The sequence below is a fragment of the Trichomonas vaginalis genome, chromosome III (assembly GCF_026262505.1).
Source record: "Trichomonas vaginalis G3 chromosome III, whole genome shotgun sequence".
Lineage (NCBI taxonomy): Eukaryota > Parabasalia > Trichomonadida > Trichomonadidae > Trichomonas > Trichomonas vaginalis.
In genome coordinates this window covers 8201724-8224432 of record NC_067205.1, presented here as the reverse complement: position 1 = coordinate 8224432, position 22709 = coordinate 8201724, and the positions used below count along the sequence as shown (strand labels likewise).

Sequence of the window (22709 nt, the reverse complement as noted above, 5' to 3'; positions counted from 1 at the left end):
TCTGGATTCTACTACTCTATGCATCGATACGCACTTTTTAAAGGTAAACTAATTCTCATTTTATCAAATATTGCAGAATTTAGATTCAATCTTGGCTTTCTGATTGGGAATTATAAAGTCCAATTATGAAAAACTATTAAATACATAAAATTACGTTAATTAACACATTCATTATTTAGATATTTCCATTCAAGTTGGAAATGAGTAAACAATTTACTCATTATATTGAAATTCTCACAATTACTTCTGACTACTCCATGCATGAGTGGAAAATAGTTATGTGACACTATAGATGGGACAGATCTTAACAATTAAATTTGACCTGTAATTGAATCCAAACTTACTGGCTATTACTGTTCTTATAGGCATCATCGTAAGAGCCACAAAGATGCCATATGCATGAACTTCGTTGTATTGTATTCAATAGAACTAAAATTTTTATCTCTATTGTTTGCCTCAAGTCAAAAGAATGAAGCAGGCAAGCTATGAATCAATAGCAGATTTTCTTGTATCTCAACGGCGAGATTCCTTGAACTCTGCTTTTGATTCAATCTATCAGAAGATATCGAAATTAACATTCAGAGACGAAAATGTTAAATTATCGTCACAAGAATTTGTAAACCAATGCTTGCAAACTATCAAAACTTCATTAACAAGTGAACAAGAGATGTTTATTTCTTATATTTTGGCTTATTGCGGCAGTTCTAATGTTCCAAATGAATTGAATCAGTACATTCGCGATTTGATGAAAACAAAGAAATCTTTTCCAACAAACTCAACTAACAAGATGATACAATCTTCAAAATCTTCAAGTAACGTAACTAAAAATATCAAATTTAAAGATTTTAGCGCGAAACAAACTACAGCAAGCAAATTAGCATCAGATATGAAACAGTCTTATTCAGAATTTGTCTCTTCTTCTCAAAATTTATTTTCAAATCTTAAAAAACTTACTAAAAAAGTCGTAGCAAAACAGTCGAGCATAATACAATCTGATAAAAGATTCATATCAGAAGCCAAATCTCAGCAAAAAATCGATGAGGCAGAAATAAATAGATTAAAACAGCAATTGATCAGCACAGAATCTCAATTAAACCACTACAGAACTCAATTATCGAATATACGAGCAAAACCAGCTGATAAAACAGACTACTCATATAATTCGATTATTGAAGAAAATGAACGTCTCAAAAAGGAAAATCGTGACTTAAGTCAGAAGCTCCGTAACTCATCCTCGATTGTTACCGATAAGAATGAAACAGAACTCGAAAAAGAAGCAAAAGACAAACAATTAGAGCTTGCTTTAGAACATATCGATGAGATTGACAATGAAAGAAGAAGGTTGATTAATATTAACAAGAAATTACTTAACAAAGTCAAAGAATATTCTCAATCGAATGATGAATCTCTTAATCTTCAAAATATCATAAGCGAAAAGTCAGAACTCAATGAGAAAATGGATGCTGAAATGAAAATTTTGAGAAATGATAAAGAAAAATTAAATATCGAAATTGAAACATTAAAACACGAAAATGAGGAATTAAAGAAGAATAATAAGAAGCAGATAGTCAAATACAAACAGTTAGAAACAGATTACAGGGACTTAAAGATCGAATTAAATCCGATAATTTCGGAAAACGAGAAAATGAAAGAAGAAGTCGACAATGAGAGACAGAAATCGATGGAGAGCATGTCTGATACTGCAAAAGTCACTGAAAGAGAAGCCCATCTCATGGAAGAGATCTCGAAACACAAAGAAAAAATCCAAAACTTGGAAATTTCTTTGTCAAAAGAGAAAAAATTTTCTAAATCTCTTTCAAAATCAGAAGAAGAATTAACTCAAGTCAAACGCCAAATGGAAGATTTAATGGAAGAGAATGAAAACATTAAGGAAATACTTGCTAAATCTGTTGAATCGCTGAAGAAAAAGAAATCTGAAATTAATGATTTGAAATCATTAGTTGAGAATCAAAAAACTGAGATTTCTGATGTTGAGAAGTCAAAAGAAGAGCTTTACAATGAGATTGAACAGCAGAAAAAGGAAATTGAACAATTGAAGAAAGAAATTGAAAGAAATGATATGAATTTCAACAACTATAGAGATATGTCGAACAAGACATTGAGGAAAACTGAAGAGGAAAAGAACGAAATCGAAAGACAATTTGTGAAATACAAATTAGATACAAACACCGAAAGTGAAACATATAAAACACTTCAGACAACATTAACAGATAGAAATGATGAGATTTCCAATCTCAGGAAGAAAGTTTCTGACTTCCAAAAAGAAATCATCAAAATGCAAGAAGAGATGCATAGCAAATCCAAAGATTTTGATAAAAACAAAGCAGAATTTACCAATAAAATCAAGAATCTTGAGAAATTAAATGAAGATCTTCGATCCCAAGTTATATCTTCACAAAATACAAGAAAGAAATCAGAAGATATGATGGAAGCATCAATGAAACAATATGAAAATGACATTCTTAACCTCTCACAGCAAATTGAAAGCAATAATTCAAATCATCAAGAAATAATTAAACAATGTAAAGAAGAATCAGGCAATAAGATCAAAGAAATAGAAGCAGAATACGAAGACAAAATTAATAAGCAAAAGGAAAAATTGGAAAATAAAATCAAAGATATCGAATTTCAATATTCCGAAATTAAATCTAAATATGAAGAGGTGAATAATCAAATTCAAGAGGCATCTCAGATGAAAGAAACATTTGATAATTGCTGCATATCATTATTCGGAAGTATTAAGACATCAAACGAGTTTTCTTCATTAATAAATCAAATGAAAGAAGAAAATCTCAAGTTAAATGAACTTTCTAAAACAAACGAGATCCTGACTGGAAAGCTTGGAAAAATATATATGGCAAACAAAATTCTGAAATCTGAAAATGCAAATTTGAAAAATAATTTAGTCATTTCATCTCAGTCGAGTCGGAAAATTTCTGATGAATTCAAAAATTTGTCAAAAAAGTACAATGAATTGAATAATTCATCGGAAAATTTGACTAATGATAATAAAACATTAAATGAGAAGAATCAGAAGCTTAATGAACTAAATAACAATTTAAGCTCCGAATTTCTCAAGTTATCTTCTCAAAATGAAGTATTAACAAACAATCAAAAGATTCTAGAAGAAAAGCATAATAAATTACAGAATGATCATAAGCAATTAGAAGAAAATTTCCAGAAATTAAATAACGAACACCAGGAATTAACAACAAATTACGAAAAACTAACAGAAAATCATGAGAAACTTAAAAAAGAATATGAAACAGCGACAAGTGAATTATCTATTTCTATGAATGATGTCAATGAATTAACTGAACACTACAAACAACTCAAAGACGAAATATTTAATATCAATAATCAATACAATGAAATAATTTCTGATAATGAAAGATTGAAAACTGAATTAGAATTAACAAAAGATGAATTAAATGAATCAAATAATAATTTATCGAAGATTAAATTAGAAAATGAAGAAATGTCGAAATCATTAAATATCAGCGAATCTGATAAGAAGAAATTAGAGAATGAGTTGGAAGAAAATAACAGAGAAATAGAAAACATTTCATTGTCGCTGGATAAAGAAATTTCTAAAAACGATGAACTTCAAAAATGTTTGACAAAATTGAGTTCAAAAATAACAGATTCATCATCAAGAATAGATGATTTAAGCGAGAGAAATAAGGAAATGAAGGAATACAACAAACAAATCCTACAAGAAAACAAAAAATTGAAGAGAAAACTTAATTCAAATTCACAAATTCCTGATATTAATAAATTACAATCAGAAAATAAAACATTGTCACAAGAACTATTTAAACTAAAGGATGAGAATCAAGAGCTACTTGAGAGAGTCGCAACAATGACTTTGAGTTTATCACAACTTGAATTTGAAGAAGAGGAAGAAACAATGCTTTTAAGTCCTCAATTTGACCAATTAAATAATCATACAGAAGAAAAAATTAAATCTGTTATTTCTTCACCGAGATCATCAAAGAAAAGAAATAGACCAGTATTCCTTACACAATCATTAAATGATGCCGAACTTTCGTCAGAAACTGAGGTCAAAAGTGAAGTGATTTCAGAAAACCACAGCGAAGGCAGCCAAATAAATGAACTCAGTAAAAATCATTTCAGCGAAGAAGAAATAGAACAATATGAAAATTCCTATGAAGAGGAAGAATTTTCAGATGATTATGACATTTCTGTAAATGATGATGATGAAGAAAATGATTAACACAATCTGGTTTAGAATCAAGAAAACGCTAATCATATGTTTTTGATTAATAATTGTTTTATTTATTTAATATTTAGATCAAATATAAACTTTTTTTTTCTTTCCCATTCAAAAAAACTCTTAAAAATCAGACTAAGTGATTTTTTAATTAAACAAGCGTTTACATTTTGAAATGTTTACAGTTCTTAAATCATGGTAAATTAAATTGATAAATAATCTTTCTCAAATATTTTGTGAGAGTATTCAAATAAACAGTGAAATTTCGATTAAAATATAAAAACATTTACAAAGCCGTTGTTCATATCTGAAGCTTAGAATTAATGATTCCTTCCTTAGAGCTTCCGTATTTATAAACAAATTTTTGACTATTTAACATATTTGTTTTCCGAAACACTTTAAAACAATACTAATTCTCTATTTTTTGACTTGAATATCTCAACGATAAAACTAATATTACTCCAACTTGATGGTCATGATAGATGCTAAAAGGTTAAATCAAAAGAAATCGATTCATCTCTGTTTTTGAACAGCTCTGTATCTAAATTAAATGGCCCAAAATCTTGGAGTTCAATTTCGCTATCTAAAAAGTTGTTTATTTTTAGATCAATTTCTTCACTTGTCTCACAGACAGGGATAGGTATATTGCTACATTTCATTGGAGCTATTGCTTTTTGGATTGATTCTGACATTTCTTTTTTTTTTGTTCGTTTAGACGATCGATCTTTGATGAGACGGCATTTACTATCGCATTTTAAGATGATACAGTTTTCTTCATCGTAGTTAACTTCAAAGTAATCTATGACTCGCTTTTTCTTAGAGGTCATTATTCATTAATAATATTTGAATGGTATTTCAAATCACTTTTTGACATTTGTAATTTTGTTTTTGACTTTCAATGAAAGATGGTAAAACAAAATCATATGATATTGTTATACGTTATTTATTGAACAAATGATGTCAAGTGTGATTGAACATATGAGGTCAAATCTTGAGATGAAGTGAATTTCATATCAGTATTGAAAATATACTGGGCATGAAACATTTTAATTCGTTCCATGAAAATAATTTAAATTTTGAAATCAATTATGCTTTAACTTCCCATTTTAAGGGATATGTTCCATAAAAGATTTATAATTATAAGAAGATTTAATTTTCTTGATCTAAGAATTAAATGAGGATTTAATGAAGTTAATTATTTACGACAAAAATCATCAACACATATCATTTAATAAAAGAATATGATTTTACAAAAGAAGTATTAAAAAAAATATTTTGATAATTGAAATTTTATTTTATTTTTAAATAAAATATATACTATACTAAATAATTATTGTTCTTGAAGAGTTTCAAGGGCAAATTTAAGTTCATCAACTAAATCCTTTTCAGTCACCTTTAATTTTTCTTGGAGCCAATCATTGACTGGATAATCAACGATGTTAACCTTTCCATCTTCATCATTAGTGCAAGGGAAAGAGAAAACAATTCCTGGCTTAATTCCGTATTTATTATTTTCTGGAACAGGAATTGCGAGACTCAAAATTTTCTTTGTTCCAAATAACAAAGCTTTCATATGTTCCAAAACAGCAACAACTGTTGAAGCAGCAGCAGAAATTCCTCTGTGTTTAGTTATACATGGTCCTCTAGACGTCATGAATTTATAAAACTCGTTTTTCATGAAATCTTCGCCTAAAACATCCAAAATTCTTTCTGTTTTCCCGTTTTTAACAAATGTAGCGTTTGTTAAATCAGGAACTATTGTTTCTCCATGGTTTCCCCAAACAATGACGTCCTTGAGATCGCAGACAGGTACACCTAGTTTGTCAGCAATGTAAAAGTTTGCTCTGTTGTGATCGAGCATGGAAAGTGAAGTGAAATTTTGAGGATTCAAATTTTTGGCAAATTTTGCGCAGAGTGCAGCATTTGTATTTGTAGGGTTTGCAATCATGAGGACCTTGCAAGAAGGATTGGCATACATGGAGAGCCATTCTCCTACTTCTTTGTAGATATGCGAATTCTTGTTGACTAAAAATGATCGAACTTCCCATGCAGGTAATTTGTATGAGCTTGTAAGGAAGGCGCATTCAACATCTTTGAATGCTACTGCTGGATCTGTACTTGCAACACAACCAGAAAGATGTGGAAATGCACAATCTTCAAGTTCCATGACTAATGCGGTTAATTTATCTTGAGTTCTTGAATAGAGATGAAGAAATACTTGCCTGTCGCCATAAAGATCACCATGTGCAATCCAGTGCGCAAGGATATATCCGATTTGGCCTGAAGCGCCAACAATTAAGACATGTGCGGGTTTTTCCATCTTTTGGAAAATTCGTCACTTTTATAGTGATTCAATGAAAAATTTTGGTTCAATTTTTTTTTCATATCGAACTTTTTGAAAATATCAGTATCTCAATTTCTGTCGATCAAATTTCTATAAAATTAACAATGGTTGTGGAGCATCATATTGTGGTCATATATTTTCATTTTCATTTTTTGCAAAAACTTTTCCCGCCAAAATACAAAAGTGCCATAATCTCATGGTGGACCACAGCTGGAGTCACCGCCGACTATCCACTTGCTGGGATGCTACGCAGCCTTTGATCTGGCCAATCATAGTGCTGCTCCATCCATATCAGCAAGTGATTTCGGCGAGAGATCTCCAATCGGTCTTCCATGAGGGTTACGCAAGCCAGAAGCACAATAACTATGCAGCCTAGCTGCTAGGATAGCGTAGCTAGGCTGCGTAGTTACTGTGCTTCTGTCGATATTAGTTATACGTTATTGCCCTCGTTGACTGTAGTATAAAATTTGATCATAAATAAAATCGTTTTAAATTACTTCTTCATTTAAATTATAACAATTATTTTTGGTTTTATATTTTTTTGGATCAAATCCATTTTAATAGAATTTATATACTATTCATCTATTAGTAAACACTACCGTATATTATTTTTTAAGCTATCTTATTTTTTGAAATTTTATTCAAATCTTTGGTCGCAAGAAGAATTGCATGATAAATAAAAACATTTAATCAAAGTCAATTTTATTTTTCATATTCAAATGGACTGAGTGTTAACATTTAACATTTTTTGCTAATTGTCGTCAAAAATTAGGCGTAAAGCAAAAATTGATATTTCATATGGTTTTATGATAGATAAGCATTATATTCCCACTCATTATATTCGTAAATTTTGAGGTTTATCCTTCGCTTTTAAGATCATTGAATTTGATTTTTATATAAAATAGTTATATATTAGAAAATAATATGAGTTTATGTGATATTATTTTTCAGAAGATTTTGTGTTCTTCTTCAAAATTTTATTTTTTTTATTAAAAAGAATCTTTACAAAATATACATTTACTTTAATTAATATTTAAAAACGTGCTCTATCAAAAGTTCCAAAAATTCAATATTTTAGCTTTTCTGAGGTGTCACTTTTGATGAATTTCTGTTTACAACATTTCTTTTTAAAATCATTTAGTAATTAATAATATTTAGCACTCATAGTAAAAACATTAAAATTTATAAGAATCGTTATGAAGAAAAATTGAGAACTTATGATTTTTATTTAAGAAAATGATTAAATAATATATAAATAACCATATAAACAACATTTTAGATTCCTCTGAAAAGGGTATCTCAAATTGGTCTATGACCAATTGAATGGTTCGCCGGTTATTCAAGGTACGGTATGAAAAAAAATTGAACCACAAAATTTATTTGATTTAACATATAACCAATTCTTGATGTAGATTGAATTCAACACGATTTTATTTTCCTTATTAACATTTTAAATTTTTATTGAAGAAATTGAATCACTATTGTTCATATAATATCTTTTATTGTTCATTATTTTTTTGAAATTTTCGGTTTATCTCAAATTACGGTAGATAATAAAAATGACTGATCACTGCAGGAAAACCGGATGGGATGTCAGTGCAAATGATTTGATTGAAATCAAAGATACATCATTTTGCGATATAGGATATACTGGACAAGGTTCTGCTGTTTTTTCAAATAGTGCATCAAAAAGGTTTAACATCTTAAATTGCGTATTTACGCTATGCAGAGCAACAGAAATCGGAGAAGCTTTAAGAGTTATAAACTCTCCGACAGTTACATTAAAGTCCTGCTCTGCATCTCAGCGCTATACAAGTACAAATACTGATGATGAGTTGAATAGATGGGGCCAATTCTTTGCATTCACAGGTGCCGAAAATTCTCAATGCGAAACTCATGTTGACAATGTTGGAATTGATAAATGTCCACTAACGACAGAACTAAGAGGTCAAAGACCCGCGTTTTTCCACAGATGCAATGTCGATTTCACTCATTCAAACGTTACTGATTCACATTGCACTTACTGCAGTGGATTTTATCTTGGAGATTGCGCAGCATCAGTTAAATACATTCTAATCTCAGGAACATCAAGCAATTGCGTAAGTATAGAGTTAGAAAATACAACAGGTTCACTTACCCACATAACTTTAACTAATATAACTCAATCAGATTGGAACCTTTCCGTTATTTATTATCTTAATTCCACAGTTTCATTCGAATACTTCACTCTTACAGATTACAACATTAATGAATTAGCTTACCTCTTCAATTACAGTCTTAAGTCCGATACACCTTCCGGTGGTGTTTCATTGAACCATTACACAATTGTTCCTCCATTCCCCAACATGGGCAATTTAACAAGCATGGAAGGAAATGAAACCAAAACCACAGACACTACAACAGAGGAACCAAAAGGACCAACAGAAGAAATAAAGACACCAACAGAAACACCTACAGAAATACCTAAATAGAACATTGATGATGGAGATTCTCAGAAAAACGGTAAATTGTCAGCAGGAGCGATAGTTGAATTGTTGTCGCTGTTCTTGTTGTTGTTGCTGTTGTTGCTGTTTGTGTTTACATATTCTTCTTCAAAGAAGAAAATCATTACAAAGATGATATTGACTCTGATTCTCCTTCTGTTGAATCAGGGCCAAAGGAAGTTAATTTGTCGTCAAATCCACAACAGGATAGTTACATTACTAGAACGGTTGATTACGTTGATGATTCTATTGTTAGAACAGGTCAAACTATAGACAATGAAGAAGTCGATATAGGTGTTTGATTTCTGTTCGCTAATTAGTAAAATATTTTTATTTTTTAAATGTTTAAGGTTGAGATTCTATATTTGGTGGTTTTGTGCTGAATAGATATTAATTGTATCTTGATTTAAAAGAGAATATCATATCAATTGTTTTGGAAAATTAAAACATATTAATAAAATAATATTATAAACATGTCAGACATGTAGAGTCTGTTCAATTTCAAACATTATCACTCTTGAATAAGGAGAATTTTTCATGACCAATGACGAAAACACAAATTAATTGAAATTTATTGCGACAAATAGAATAGTATGCATTCAACAGTTCAATCTATTAATGTTTCACGGGTAAAAAAATGAGATATCCTGGAAAAAGTGACAAACCTTCAAATATAAGTTAAATATGTGTATTTCAAATACTAAATACATTTGTAATTTTTTCCTCAAAATCTTTGTTTACAAAATTCCAAAATTTCAAAGAAAATATATTTTTTCTGGATGGTTGTTGATTCACGTTTATATACAATATTAGGAGTTTCACCAACAGCAAGTCGTAAAGAAATCAGGAAGGCTTTCATGAAGAAAGCGCAAGAAACTCATCCTGATAAAAATCCAAATGATCCTACAGCAACAGAGCGTTTTCAAGAATTAAACGAAGCATACAACATATTAAAAGACGAGATAAAACGTGCCCAATACGACAAATTCGGCATGGGATCATTTAACAAAAATTATGATTATTTCAATACTTTCTTCGCAAGGATTTTTGGAACATTCGAAAGCTTTAATACGTACTTTAGTCCAACACGTACTCGACCAAGGACAAAAGATTTGGAAATTGAGTTTAAATGTTCGTTAGAAGTTTTGTATACAGGCAGAGTTCATAATTACAAGCTTACAAGGAACGTTATATGCTCAAGTTGTCAAGGTTATGGGACTAAGAATGGTAGAAAGCCACCAAAATGCAGTTTTTGTGATGGAACTGGGCAAATCCATAATATTACAAATCGCGGGTCAATTTTAGCAGATGCTACAGTAACATGCCCAAATTGCTTTGGAACAGGCATAAAGAAATCAAGATCAGACATGTGCCCAAAATGCGAAGGTCATAAAGTCATCAAAACAACAGAGAACATACCAGTTACGATCCTCCCTGGCATGAAATCAGGTAATGTCATAATCATACCCGAAAAATCCAACCAATTACCAGAACATGATACAGGAGATTTGATACTTAGAATTATCGAGAAGCCACATGAGAAATTCAAACGAAACAAAGATAACCTAATGCTACACCATACTCTAACGCTTACGGAAGCCCTTTCTGGCTACAATTTGAAGGTAGAAACTTTGGATGGAAGATTTCTTGACATTGCTCAGCACGAGAAGACAACAAGGAATGGAGATATAGTTAGAATACCAGGAGAAGGAATGCCAATCCAGAAAACTAATGGAGAAAAAGGAGATTTATTTATTAAATTTTCTGTCAATTTGCCTGACAGAGAAAATGTTCCAAAAGAGGTTTTAGAGGCACTAAATCTATATATGCCTCCAGAAAAACCCGATTTCAGCAATTGCCAGCTTATTAAGAAAATTCTTCCAAAAATTTCATCAGAAGACGAATACAATAGATCAACTCACAGAGAAGAATACAATAGTTCAAGTGATAACTCACAATCTCGTACAGATGATGGTTGTAGAATTGGATAAAAAAATTTTTTTTATTGTATTGTAATAGAAAATGGAAAGTAAATTTTAAATGTCTTATTTTGTTTTGATTTTTTTGTTTAAAATATTAGATAACCTGCAATTGTGCTGAACACAATATCTTGAACCTTGGCATGACATCAACTTCTTCCTAAATTTCTTCTTGATTATGTTGTTGATGGTATATAAATGAATCCCTCTACTTATTTTTTGAGAGGTGTTTACTCAATACTAAGGGAAGTAGTACCATAAGGAGACTTTACATGGGAAAATGAGCTTAGATATATTGATGTGAGTTGCGATATTTTTAACTCAAAACTTTTGAATCTTATCCGATATAATCGTTTTTCTATTGAATTTTTTTTAATGATATTCTTTTAGTTAAAACAAACCATGGAAACTAACGTCGAATACCAATATACAATATATAATTCCAATTATATTCAGATTCCAGCTTAACTCATTTAAAATAATATTTATCTAAAATCAAGAGGAAAAATTGAAAAATATTTGTAATCTCGATTAAAAATAGATCATTCTCATTTTATTCTTCAATTCTGGAAGTGAATAATAGTTTTCATTAATTAGATCAACCCAAATGGCAAAAACCTTCATAAATGTCACCTTTTTATAACTCAAATTTAGTTATGATACCTTTTTTTACAACAAAATGATTGACAATGAAAGCCAATCTGAAATATTCAAACTGCCATCTGTTGAAGAACTGGAATCCATTAGAAATGCAATCCTAGAAACAAGGAAGCTAGCAAAGACCTCAAATACAATGAGTCTTGCGCAAATCATTCAAAATCACAGAATGATTACAACCAAAATGTTCCAGATCAATTTGGATTGTTTAATTTACAATGCTGCCATTATAGAGGATATAAGAGAATGTCAAAAGATGACTCTTGATGTTATTACGAAAAATCAAAAACATGATGAGATCAATTTAGAAAAAACTCAAGAAATCGGCGCAAAGCCGAGACTTACTGATATTTCTCCCATGCATGGCTTCACACCAATGGATGACGATGATTTTCAACCATTAACAAAAATCAAATCGAGATTTCAAAAACAAGCTTCATTTTTCTCTCCTGAAAAGAATAACTCCTCAACACCTTTCTTTAAGCATTAAAGAAACTTTAAAAGAATAAATAATTTAAATTTTTAGAATAAAAGCAAAATAAATGCCAAATTACATTCAAAATTAAATTAATGATCTACTAAAAAACTTGATCCAAAGGATTTTCTTCGTTTTGCAAAAATTGTAGATAATTTCTTTCTGCATCTTCTTCTTCTGCTTCTTTTTCAAAAACAAAATCAAAATCAGAAGAAGATTCATTTACAACTTTAACATTTTGATTTTGTTCTTGTGGGAGATACCAAGGATCAAAATTTTGGGAAGCTTTCTTAGTTGGCTGTGGACTATTATTTCTTTCGTTTCCTGTATAGTTTTTGTTGATATTTAGAAGTTGATAAATTTTTGGATCAACAGAGTCAAGAATTGAATCAAGAACCACATTTGACACAGTTGATCCACTTGTGTTTTGATTATATGTTGAAGATTTTGCAATTAATTGTTTGATTTTTTCAACCTTTTTAGGTGAGATAAAATACTTGGCTCTTTCAACGGAATATATCATCTTTAACTGTTTTGGAGATAAAAATGATTGATTTGCTGTGTAATCAGTAAAATGAGATTTAACAGATGATATGCATTGCTTTATTTTCTCCATTAATGTTTGAGAAACTTCATGTTTCACAAATTCTCGAGATAAGAACTTGATTTTGGAATAATGATTATTCAGATCAAAAACTAAGAAGTCAAACACCAGTCTTGCTGTTTCAAAAGGTATTTTGTTGTACGTGTATTCATTTAATGTCTCTTTTGATATAGTGTTAATCATTTGAATATATCTATCATATGATTTGAGAGCTCCAGTGATTTTGGCTGTAGCGAATAATCTATTAATTCCTACATAGAATTGTTCTGATAGATCGGATAATCGAAAAATGACATTTTGCACGTAGCTCATGAAAAATTGAAAAATAAAAAAAGAAAATTTCAATGGTTATGTGATTAAATTAATCTAATTATGTATCTTTGTCTGAACATCTGATGTTCAACATCAGTATATTAAAATTGTTGTTGAATTTTCAAAATTTTTGGGATAAGACAGGTTCTTGAAATAGGAATATATTGCAACTATGTTCGAATTAAAAATGTTTTAATATATTTATTTTGAATAATATTGTAGATTGAAAATTTGAAATCAATAAATATCAAAATCACTGCATTTATATGGTACTGATAAGTTAGAAAACATTATTTTATTATGTTAACGGATACTAATCATTCAAAAAAATGAAAAAATTAATTAGCAAATTTTTAAAATTTGATCAATTTAACTCAAAACTAATCCATTTGATTATCTGTCAGTATGTAAACTAATATTCAAGTTATCACTTCTTAAAATGCGTCGAGGTACAACGGCGCAATTTATGAAGACAGGCGAAGGATATTCAGGGCCAGGTGATTTTCATGTACTAAAACAGTATCTTATTCCGATTTCCGATAATGCTTTAGCTCAAGATCCACAAATGTGTGAATCCATCAAACATCATTTAGAAAAAGCGACAAAAATCATTACAAGGGAGCACGAAAAGATTGTAAGTACTCTTTCAATCCTTCGTGAACAGCTAGATCATGATTGTCATGAAGATTATGGAATTCCAGATCGAAATTGTTTAAATTGGTATGATTTAATCATACTATTGTTTTTAATAGAAACACTATATCAAATTAATATAGACTCAATTACAGAAAAAATCATTATTCTCGATGAACAACGCAATTTGATGGAACAACTACTGGATCTTATCCAGTATATGCATAACACTAATAAAACAGTTACAGTCCGCTTACAAAGAATCATAGAATCTCGCGAAAGATCAATTTTTTTCATAAATAAAGCTTCTCAAACACGAATGTCTTTAATTAGAAGGCTTGCAAATAAATATTACACTAAAGTACAACTTTTACCACCTCCTTTCCGCTCAAATGCTAAAAATCGAGAATGGTTAGATAATATTATCGATTCAGCCCAGCGAAAACCAGAAACTACATACTTTTCAGAACTTCCAGAAGAAATAGACATACAATCATTTTTTCTTTCTCCTAAATCTCCTTTCCTTAACGAAGAAGGTTTTGATAATCCTTATAATCGCGATAACTCACCAAATTCAGTTAAAGAATGGATAGATCTAGCCACAGTTGTTCTTGCAGAGTACGTACAAACAGAAGATGAAGACAGAGCAGCAACAATTGCGATACTTGCAATGAGATATCTCTTTAACTCCACATATCCTCGGTTTTATCCACCACACAGTGGCAATCTATCTCATATCAATGCAGTTATGCAGAGATTCTGCAAAAAATCTCCAAAAGAACTTGGAATTTTGCTGAAATACGTTCCATCAGAACTCCAAGAAAAACCAAGTGAAATGTTGTTCCAAACAGATACAAAAGCTGTCGAAGCTGTCTCTTGGATGAGAAATGCTGAGCTGCAACTGACCCCAATTGATGCAGCGTATTGTGTTGTTAAAGCACACGAGTGTTTGAGTTTAATGTGTGTTACAAATGAGTTCAGAAACAAAGGAAAAGAAAGTTGGACAAATGAAGAGTTTCTGTCAAAAATGCCAGGTTTTGACGACATTTTTGAGATGTGGCGAGCATTTCTCAGCTCGTGCGATTTGGGAGATCCGAGGCAGTTGTTGACATTCATCATCGATTTCTCGAAATTGCCTGGATTTACTGCAAGAATTTTGGCATCGATTGCTTATTTCGAGGGTGCTGTTGGACAACTCGAGGCTGAACAGGAATAACTTCTTTTATGTGTATGATTTGTTTTTTTATGTATTTTATAAATTATTGTTATGTTATATTTTAAGACATGAATTTACTAATGTTTATGATGATGAAACTAATATTTATATTCGAGGCATCAATGAAAGTTTCCTACTATATACAATGACAATTGAATACTTTATTTCAGAAACAGCTTATAATCCTACATTTTCAATAAAAAAACAACATCTGGTTACCAATAAATAAGAGATCAAATGATATTAAAAAAGGGATATACCGACTACTTTGGCACAAAATCAAATTTTCATTGATGAAAATAGTGGGACAATAAAATTTGGCTATGTGAGAATATGAATAGTTGTATATTTATAGAATGTGAGGAAATTGCAAAATTGCAAGAATATTAGAAAATAAAAATGGTAAATATGCACATTTTTGATATAATTATAACTTAATAGTAAGTTTGATGTCTTCGAATGAAAAAAATGAATGGATATTGTTTGAATAAATAAAATAGAAATTAAACTCCTTTTCTTTTGTAAAGTCTCTTATTCAAATTTTTGATAGAGGTTCATTCAATATTGAGGCAGAAAAACGATAGGGAGACTTTACGTAGGAAAATGGGTTTAAATATAATAAACGTTTCGAAAGACTTTTTAATTTCTAATAACTCTCAATGCAATTTGCCTCAATATATAAATTCATATTGAAAGAGTGTATGCTATGATCCAGATCAATTAATTAGAATTTTTAAAATTTTATTCAATACAAGGAAGACGATAAATAAGATTATTTCCTAAAAAATAAGATTTTATTCAAATAAACAAAAAGGTGGAAAAATCAAACCCTATTGAATTTTGTCAAAACACCTATATAATAACATCTATATAATAGATCTTAATGAATTTTGCGTCATCCTTTCACAAAATATTATTATAAAATGAAAATGGATTTATGCAATTATTTCATTTTGAATTCAACGAATTTTATGATGGGGATTTCACATATGTTAAGAATGGTTCTTATGCATATAGTAGAAACTACTATGTCAAAAATTGTTTCTTTGAAAACCTCAATAATCGCGCGGTAGATACTTTAAGTACTGCTAAATTCCTCTTTGAAGATAGTACATTTGTATGTGTATCGCATCCATCAAAAGTTGGAGGTGCTGTTTACTCAATTAAGGGTGAAGTTGTTCATAACAGAATTTGTTCATTGAACTGCTCAACCTCATATTATGGACAATACTGTTACAGCGAACCAAAGACACAAGATTCCAAAAATTATGTTATTGATAGCACTTTATTGAGTTCATTTAAACAGCCAAAAGGATATGCTCCATTAGATTTCATCCATGGAAGACAATACTTTGCTAATATCAATATTTCGTGTTATAGAACCTATAATATATGTGGATACGAAATAAGATCAGGAGGTTTATATACAAAACGTATTTCCAAATCAAATTCCACATATAATTACATAATTAATAATACAGCATACTATGATTATTGTTTTTTAGATTATAGTCTTCCCGACGTAAAAATATTTCAATCTAATATCATTTATAATTCTGTAAGAAAATCATTGATTTACAATTATGGAATTAGAAAATTTATTATTGAAGAATGTAATATTATTGAAAACTCGGGTGAAAAAATAATTCATGTTGTAGAAGGTGGTAAAACAACCATCATTAATTGTTTTCTTTCAAATAATGTCTCAACTTATGGAAGTGTTTCTTTTAATATTACTTTCAATGAAGAGATCAAAATAAATCATCTTTTTGTGAATTATTGTCAAAATTCAAATATTTATCATCATCAAATTCCATCAAAATATACTACAAAGATCGAGTCTAAAATCATTAATAAAATCCATACTCGATACTCTAAAAAGAAAAATGAAAGTTTTGTCTTTCTGATATTACTATTCTGTATATTTTAATTTTATCCAATACAAACAAAATAAATATTTTTTTTATTACACAAAAAGTATTTTCATAAGTTTCTCTTGGAAATCAAAGATCTTACTGTATGTTATAGATAATTTCGAACAGAAAATGTTCCAATAATTGAGTTCTGCCATGTATTGATCTGTGAATGTGAAACCACTGTTCAAAATCTTGTCTAAAACTATAAAAGAACCAAGCAAACTTCGATTCTTTATTGCGAAAAGACCGAAGTTAAAGAAATCATTAACAAGTTCATTATCTGTTGATTCTGCAACTAATATAATTGTCTTTGTGAACTCAATTATTGCTACAAGTCTTCTTCCAAGACTTTCATCCAAAGCATTAGAAAGATTATGTGCGTATCTCAAAACAATCATTAAACCTGATGGATAAGAAGAAATCTGTTGTCTGTAAGTTAATCTAGATGAGTAAATGTGTTGAACAAACTCATTCTGGAGATTTAATATAGGTCCATCAATCAATATCTTATATTTATCAAGTATAGAACACAAAAGATGGAATGGAAACAATGAAATATTATCAATATCACTAAAAACAATTAATGCAGAACTTTTGACAATATTAATTAAATCACAAATTTGAAATTCTCCTTTTATCAAATCAAAACTTTCAACAACAGTAAATGAATTCCATGATAAACATATATCATACAATCTCTCAAGACAAACACTATAACTCTTGTACATTTCATTTTCAACAGCACTATCAATCAAAAAAGTCAAATTAATCAATTCTTGTTCTAGTTTTTCAACAATTTCTTGATACGCGAATTTCTCGAATTCAAATGACATGCAAAGTAAAGGTAATTGTTGATTCTTTTTAAGATCATTAAAGAAATCAATTGGACAAATGTTTTTCCTCTGTGATTCTTTAACTATCGAATTCCATGACCTTGAAAAAACAACATTATTATTTAATTTTTTCTTCTGATTATAACTAAAAAACATATCAACTTCAAAAACATTTTTGTTTTCATGAAAATTAGAGATTTCTGATGACATAGATTGTATTGTAGATTTATAGTTGTTGTCATCAATAAGAATATCATAGATAAGTTTGATGTCTTCGAATGAAAAAATGAATGGATATCTTTTGAACAAAAATGTTGTTGGCTGTTTCGGCAAATTGTCTGTGAAAATGGAGTTGCCACTGAGAATATCAAAGATCTTTTGTTGGATTTCGTGTTCTCGTGTTGATAAAATGTTTTGAAAACATGAATTTGTAAATTTTTTGGCGCCGTTTGGGAGAATGACACTTCCACATGTGAATACCATGTTGAATGACTTGTATAAAAACTGGCTGATCAAAATATCACTGGATTTGTGTGGAAATCGGATGATTAACTGTTGAATTACAAAAATATGGGAATTTGTAAGTAAAGAAATAGAGTTCTGTAGGCTTTCGATCAAGATGTTGTAACAGCGCTTCTCATCAAACTTTCCTAATGTCATTGTGCATAATTTGTGAAATTGACACCATAAATCTTCCAAAAATGAGTGCGCGGAGAGAAGGAATGGTACTAATACGCTTTCGAGTAGGATAAAGTCTTCATCTATTGAGAATAACTCTAAAATAAAACGAGATGCTTTAAAAGTGAATTCTTGGGAAGAAAAGTAGCCAAAAATGGCTGGAAATGTAGAGTATCCGAAGTATAACTGGTCTGAGATGTCTTTTGAAAAGTATGAATAAACAATTTGTGCAAATACTTCAGGTTCTTCATGAAAATTTTTTATAAGCAATAATAAACATTGTGAGAATGACGATGAGAAATTATTTGATATGTCTTCTTGTTTTTTGTTAATACACTTCAAAATATCGAGTTGTGTGTTTTCAGAAAGTGTAGATAAGTCTGAATGAGATGCAAGATATAACAAATATATATTACGTGTTTTTAAAACGTTTGATAATATTGTTTCATATAAAATACGTGACTGATTTCGAATATCTTTATTTGTATCGAGATTTGCATAGTTTTTTAAAAAATTGTAACGTGATTTTAAATGGTCTAGACTGTCGAAATCAAAGTCTGGTGGCCTCTTTAGTTCTGGGTGTAGCCCAGCGTCAATTTTTTCTAAATTCATAATAAATTCTTTGAAAAAAGTGCCATAGTTACAAAAATCGGATCCAGAATGGATCAAACTGCAAATTAAATAAATAAAAAAAGATAATTCCATTTCATAATAAAAAACAAACAAAAAAATCTTTAGAAATTATTATGTTTGCCGAAAACTTGCACCCAAGTGGCCAAATCATCTGCTCTTCGTACTATCTTGTCTAACTTAGTGCACCATTCTTCGGCAGAGTTAATTTCATTCTGTCCTATATCTTCTTTTTTGAATTTTTTCCAATCTTGCAACTGTTTTGAAATATTCTTTGAAATATAAGTCATTACTTTAGCTACTCGTTCCGCAGTTGCAACTCTATCTCTATATGAACTTAAATTCTTTTTAATGTCAATAGCTGACTTACTAAAAGAGTTTTCTTCAAAAATCCGCTTCTTCATATTATCTTTTCTCTTGGAAATAGCTTTACTCATCTTATTTGTGACATTCTCAAGCTGACTGACTGATTTTGTTAACAAATAAACTTTTTCATCATTATAACTTCGATTTTGAGATAATATTTTGTTTTCTGCTTTCTTTTTATGTATGCTTTTAGCGTCATTTAATAGTTTTACCTTTTCATGTTCCATGATTTCGATTGATTCCATCGTATGATTGATTTCTTCAAGAACTTCGCTTACATCCTTTTGTGCTTTATTCAAAGAAAGCTGTAATGATGTTGTTAACTTCCTTTGACGACATTTTTCATCAATAATTTTATCAGAATTTATAATATCGTCTTCAAATGACTTTACTTGGTCGGATTTACATATTTCTATCTTTAATATGTTTTTAAGTTCGTTTAATTCCTGATATAACTTATTTGATTGTTCATTATATTCAATATCAGAATTATTATCATCAAAAATGCTCTGATCGAGCTCATCAATGAAATTATATATTCTATTATTATCCTCTTCAATATTCTGTAGCTCTTTATCAACATCTCCAAGTTCTTTCTTCAAATCATCAATAATTTTTTCTTGTTTTGCTTTATCGCTAATTACTATTTCAAGCTGTGACTTTGATTCATTCAATTCTTCTTCGATCATTGAAGTTTCATCTTCTAAGGCAGATTGCCTTAAATTTGAGCGATTATAAATGGAAGAGCCTTGGTAGACTCGCATTTCACTCAATTTCTCTAATATCTCAAGTCTCTTCCTGATGTATTTCTCTATTTTGTATTTTTTACGTTGAATTTCTGATTCATACATTTTTTCTTGTTCTATGATATCGTGATGGTCTAACTCCATTCCTTTCATGGATGATGCAAGATCGCAGACCTTATCAATCATTTCAGAAAGTCCTTGGTGATAAGAAATTGAAGATTTAACTTTTGCAAGGGCTTCATCCCTTTGAACAAGTAGTTTTGAGTATGTATCTATTTCTTTATTAGTATCTTCGATAAGTTGTTGATAATGCTTTAAATCAGACTGTAATAAATCTGGATTTGATAAATTATTATTGCTCAAAGATGCACTTAAGCGGCTATTATGCTTACCGCCCAATTCTTCAAGTTCACCATCTTGTGATGTTAACTGTTTTAGCTGCTTCGTAAGGTTTGTTAAAGTTTTTGATAATTCTGTTTTTTGTTTAACGTTGAATCCTGACTTTTTATGGAGTTCTTGTAGTTTATTTCTCAATTCTTCTTCCTCTGTGCTTATCTTGTTTGATTTATTATTGATTTGTTGTTCAAATTTTAGTTGTGATTCGTAAAGTTCTTTTCCTTTTTCTAAAACAGTATCTGCATAATGTTGTAAAACAGTACTTCTATTGTGAATTTCTTTGTAAATTGTTGAAACTGTCTTTCCGAGATCCAAAACTTGAATATCACGATTATCTATCTGTGTAAAAGTTGTTTTAATTTGATTTTCGAATTTATCTAATCTTTCTCCAAGCTTGATGACTTCCGTGCTTAAACAATTGCTATCATCAAGCTGAAGATTCATTTTTTGATGTTTTTTAAACGTCTATTTGGCACTTTTTCGATATACGAAGATTTTGAAAAGCGAAAAGACAATTGCAGTAAATTTATTTGTGATTTATAATACCTAAGTATAATAATCCCCAAATCCTGACTTAATAGGCTCAATTCAGTAAAATTGTGAAATGGATTATTGAAATTTAACAATTTGAAAATAATTTTAGAATTTTAAAATAGGTTGTTAATCAGTGATTAAAAATATCTAAATAACGAACATTTTACTGACGATTAAAACAGGATTTACATTCAAAAAATTAATTAAAAAATCATGCATATAACTATGTATGTAATGCTTTCTGTTCAAGAAAATAATCGTACGGCAAACCCAAATTTTAGCTAAAAGTGACAGGGAAAAAACGTTTAGTATTAAAAAAAAGACCGATGAGAGCTTCGTTCGAAATATAGAGGGAACTGAGAATGCGCAACCATTCTCAGGGAATATTGGATGCTATTCCCGTTCCCTCTGTATGGAAAATTGAGGTTTTCAAAGGGAGTTAAAATAATATCAAATTTATACTAATTTACTTCAAAATACAAAAGTATTTGACAGCTAAAATTAGTTACTTTAGCAAGCCTATCAATACCCTTTTACGATTATTGTTACTTTTTCGAAATAAAAGTAAAAACAAATTTATACTAATTTACTTCAAAATACAAAAGTATTTGACAGCTAAAATTAGTTACTTTAGCAAGCCTATCAATACCCTTTTACGATTATTGCTACTTTTTCGAAATAAAAGTAAAAACAAATTTATACTAATTTACTTCAAAATACAAAAGTATTTGACAGCTAAAATTAGTTACTTTAGCAAGCCTATCAATACCCTTTTACGATTATTGCTACTTTTTCGAAATAAAATAAATTTATTATCAAAAACCTTTTTTTTCTTAGTAAAAATAAAAATGTTATTTTATATCAAGTTTTTATTCATAAATTTTTATAATGTTGTATAAATTTCATTAAAATTTACGTACATATTAAGGTACTTATCTTCTACATATATAATCTTTATTAGATATATACATGATAAATAAAATTCATAAAACATTAAAAATCAAAAAATTAGATGAACCTTGGCAATTAAACTTTATTAAATAATAGTTGTTTATAAATTATATTATATTATCATTTAATATTATTTTGATAATGAAGATTTTATTTTGCAATAATATAAACGAAATTTTTTACCTTATGAACTTTTGATGGAAATATGCAAATTTAAAATAATAAAGAAAGCCGCGAGCGAAGCGATCGGCTTAGTTCGAAGATTTTGATTCAAATCTTTGCTGATCTGTAATTCGCGGAAGCCGCGAGCGAATCGAGCGGCTTAGGTCTAAGATTTTGATTCAAATCTTTGCTTATATTCCTTAAATTCTTTATGAAACTCGCAACAGTTCCATAAAAAATTTTAAATTCTAAACTGTCGAAATTACCGATCGGTAATCACACCCTTCACGGGCGTGTCATTTTTTACAGGCGTGTCACTTTTAGCTAAAATTACCCCTACTCAACTTCGGTGTCTCAATATTTTGAAAATTACACAAATTTTTTATCGTATTAAAACCTCTTACTCAATACTTCTTTTAAATATCAAAACATAAACTTTATAAAATCATAAACAATTTCAATGCAATCAAATTGCGAACGTTGAAAATTTTTCAACAAAGTATTGGCATCATATATAGTTATATTAAAACTGTCAAAAA

At 29.5% G+C, this 22709-nt stretch overlaps 9 protein-coding genes across 9 annotated transcripts, besides 2 other annotated features; 5 read left to right on the top strand and 4 right to left on the bottom strand.

Annotated features, from left to right (window-relative positions):
• Positions 1-455: 455 nt before the first annotated feature.
• TVAGG3_0663340 (structural maintenance of chromosomes protein 2 family) lies at positions 456-5082 on the top strand (the record flags this gene model as incomplete). Its single annotated transcript, XM_001328062.1, has 1 exon — positions 470-4258. One exon carries the CDS (start codon positions 470-472, stop codon positions 4256-4258), a length of 3789 nt encoding a protein of 1262 aa, XP_001328097.1.
• A 499-nt stretch (positions 5083-5581) lies between these two features.
• Positions 5582-6575, bottom strand: TVAGG3_0663330 (malate dehydrogenase; the record flags this gene model as incomplete). The annotated part of the gene is made up of 1 exon (XM_001328063.1): positions 5586-6575. The coding sequence occupies one exon, from the start codon at positions 6573-6575 to the stop codon at positions 5586-5588; it is 990 nt and encodes a 329-aa protein (XP_001328098.1).
• Positions 6576-7681: 1106 nt separating this feature from the next.
• Positions 7682-7719: a mobile genetic element.
• Positions 7720-8158: 439 nt separating this feature from the next.
• TVAGG3_0663310 (sensory perception of sound protein family) lies at positions 8159-9390 on the top strand (the record flags this gene model as incomplete). Its single annotated transcript, XM_001328064.1, has 1 exon — positions 8159-9070. The coding sequence occupies one exon, from the start codon at positions 8159-8161 to the stop codon at positions 9068-9070; it is 912 nt and encodes a 303-aa protein (XP_001328099.1).
• Positions 9391-9842: 452 nt separating this feature from the next.
• On the top strand, positions 9843-11306 carry TVAGG3_0663300 (heat shock protein binding; the record flags this gene model as incomplete). The annotated part of the gene is made up of 1 exon (XM_001328065.1): positions 9862-11073. The coding sequence occupies one exon, from the start codon at positions 9862-9864 to the stop codon at positions 11071-11073; it is 1212 nt and encodes a 403-aa protein (XP_001328100.1).
• Positions 11307-11740: 434 nt separating this feature from the next.
• On the top strand, positions 11741-12208 carry TVAGG3_0663290 (uncharacterized protein; the record flags this gene model as incomplete). Its single annotated transcript, XM_001328066.1, has 1 exon — positions 11741-12208. One exon carries the CDS (start codon positions 11741-11743, stop codon positions 12206-12208), a length of 468 nt encoding a protein of 155 aa, XP_001328101.1.
• Positions 12209-12267: 59 nt separating this feature from the next.
• TVAGG3_0663280 (uncharacterized protein) lies at positions 12268-13124 on the bottom strand (the record flags this gene model as incomplete). Its single annotated transcript, XM_001328067.2, has 1 exon — positions 12297-12980. One exon carries the CDS (start codon positions 12978-12980, stop codon positions 12297-12299), a length of 684 nt encoding a protein of 227 aa, XP_001328102.1.
• A 397-nt stretch (positions 13125-13521) lies between these two features.
• TVAGG3_0663270 (uncharacterized protein) lies at positions 13522-15005 on the top strand (the record flags this gene model as incomplete). The annotated part of the gene is made up of 1 exon (XM_001328068.1): positions 13549-14958. The coding sequence occupies one exon, from the start codon at positions 13549-13551 to the stop codon at positions 14956-14958; it is 1410 nt and encodes a 469-aa protein (XP_001328103.1).
• Positions 15006-16924: 1919 nt separating this feature from the next.
• On the bottom strand, positions 16925-18997 carry TVAGG3_0663260 (uncharacterized protein; the record flags this gene model as incomplete). The annotated part of the gene is made up of 1 exon (XM_001328069.1): positions 16925-18997. One exon carries the CDS (start codon positions 18995-18997, stop codon positions 16925-16927), a length of 2073 nt encoding a protein of 690 aa, XP_001328104.1.
• A 122-nt stretch (positions 18998-19119) lies between these two features.
• On the bottom strand, positions 19120-20967 carry TVAGG3_0663250 (uncharacterized protein; the record flags this gene model as incomplete). The annotated part of the gene is made up of 1 exon (XM_001328070.1): positions 19120-20967. The coding sequence occupies one exon, from the start codon at positions 20965-20967 to the stop codon at positions 19120-19122; it is 1848 nt and encodes a 615-aa protein (XP_001328105.1).
• Positions 20968-21320: 353 nt separating this feature from the next.
• Positions 21321-22512: a mobile genetic element.
• Between the last annotated feature and the right edge of the window lie 197 nt (positions 22513-22709).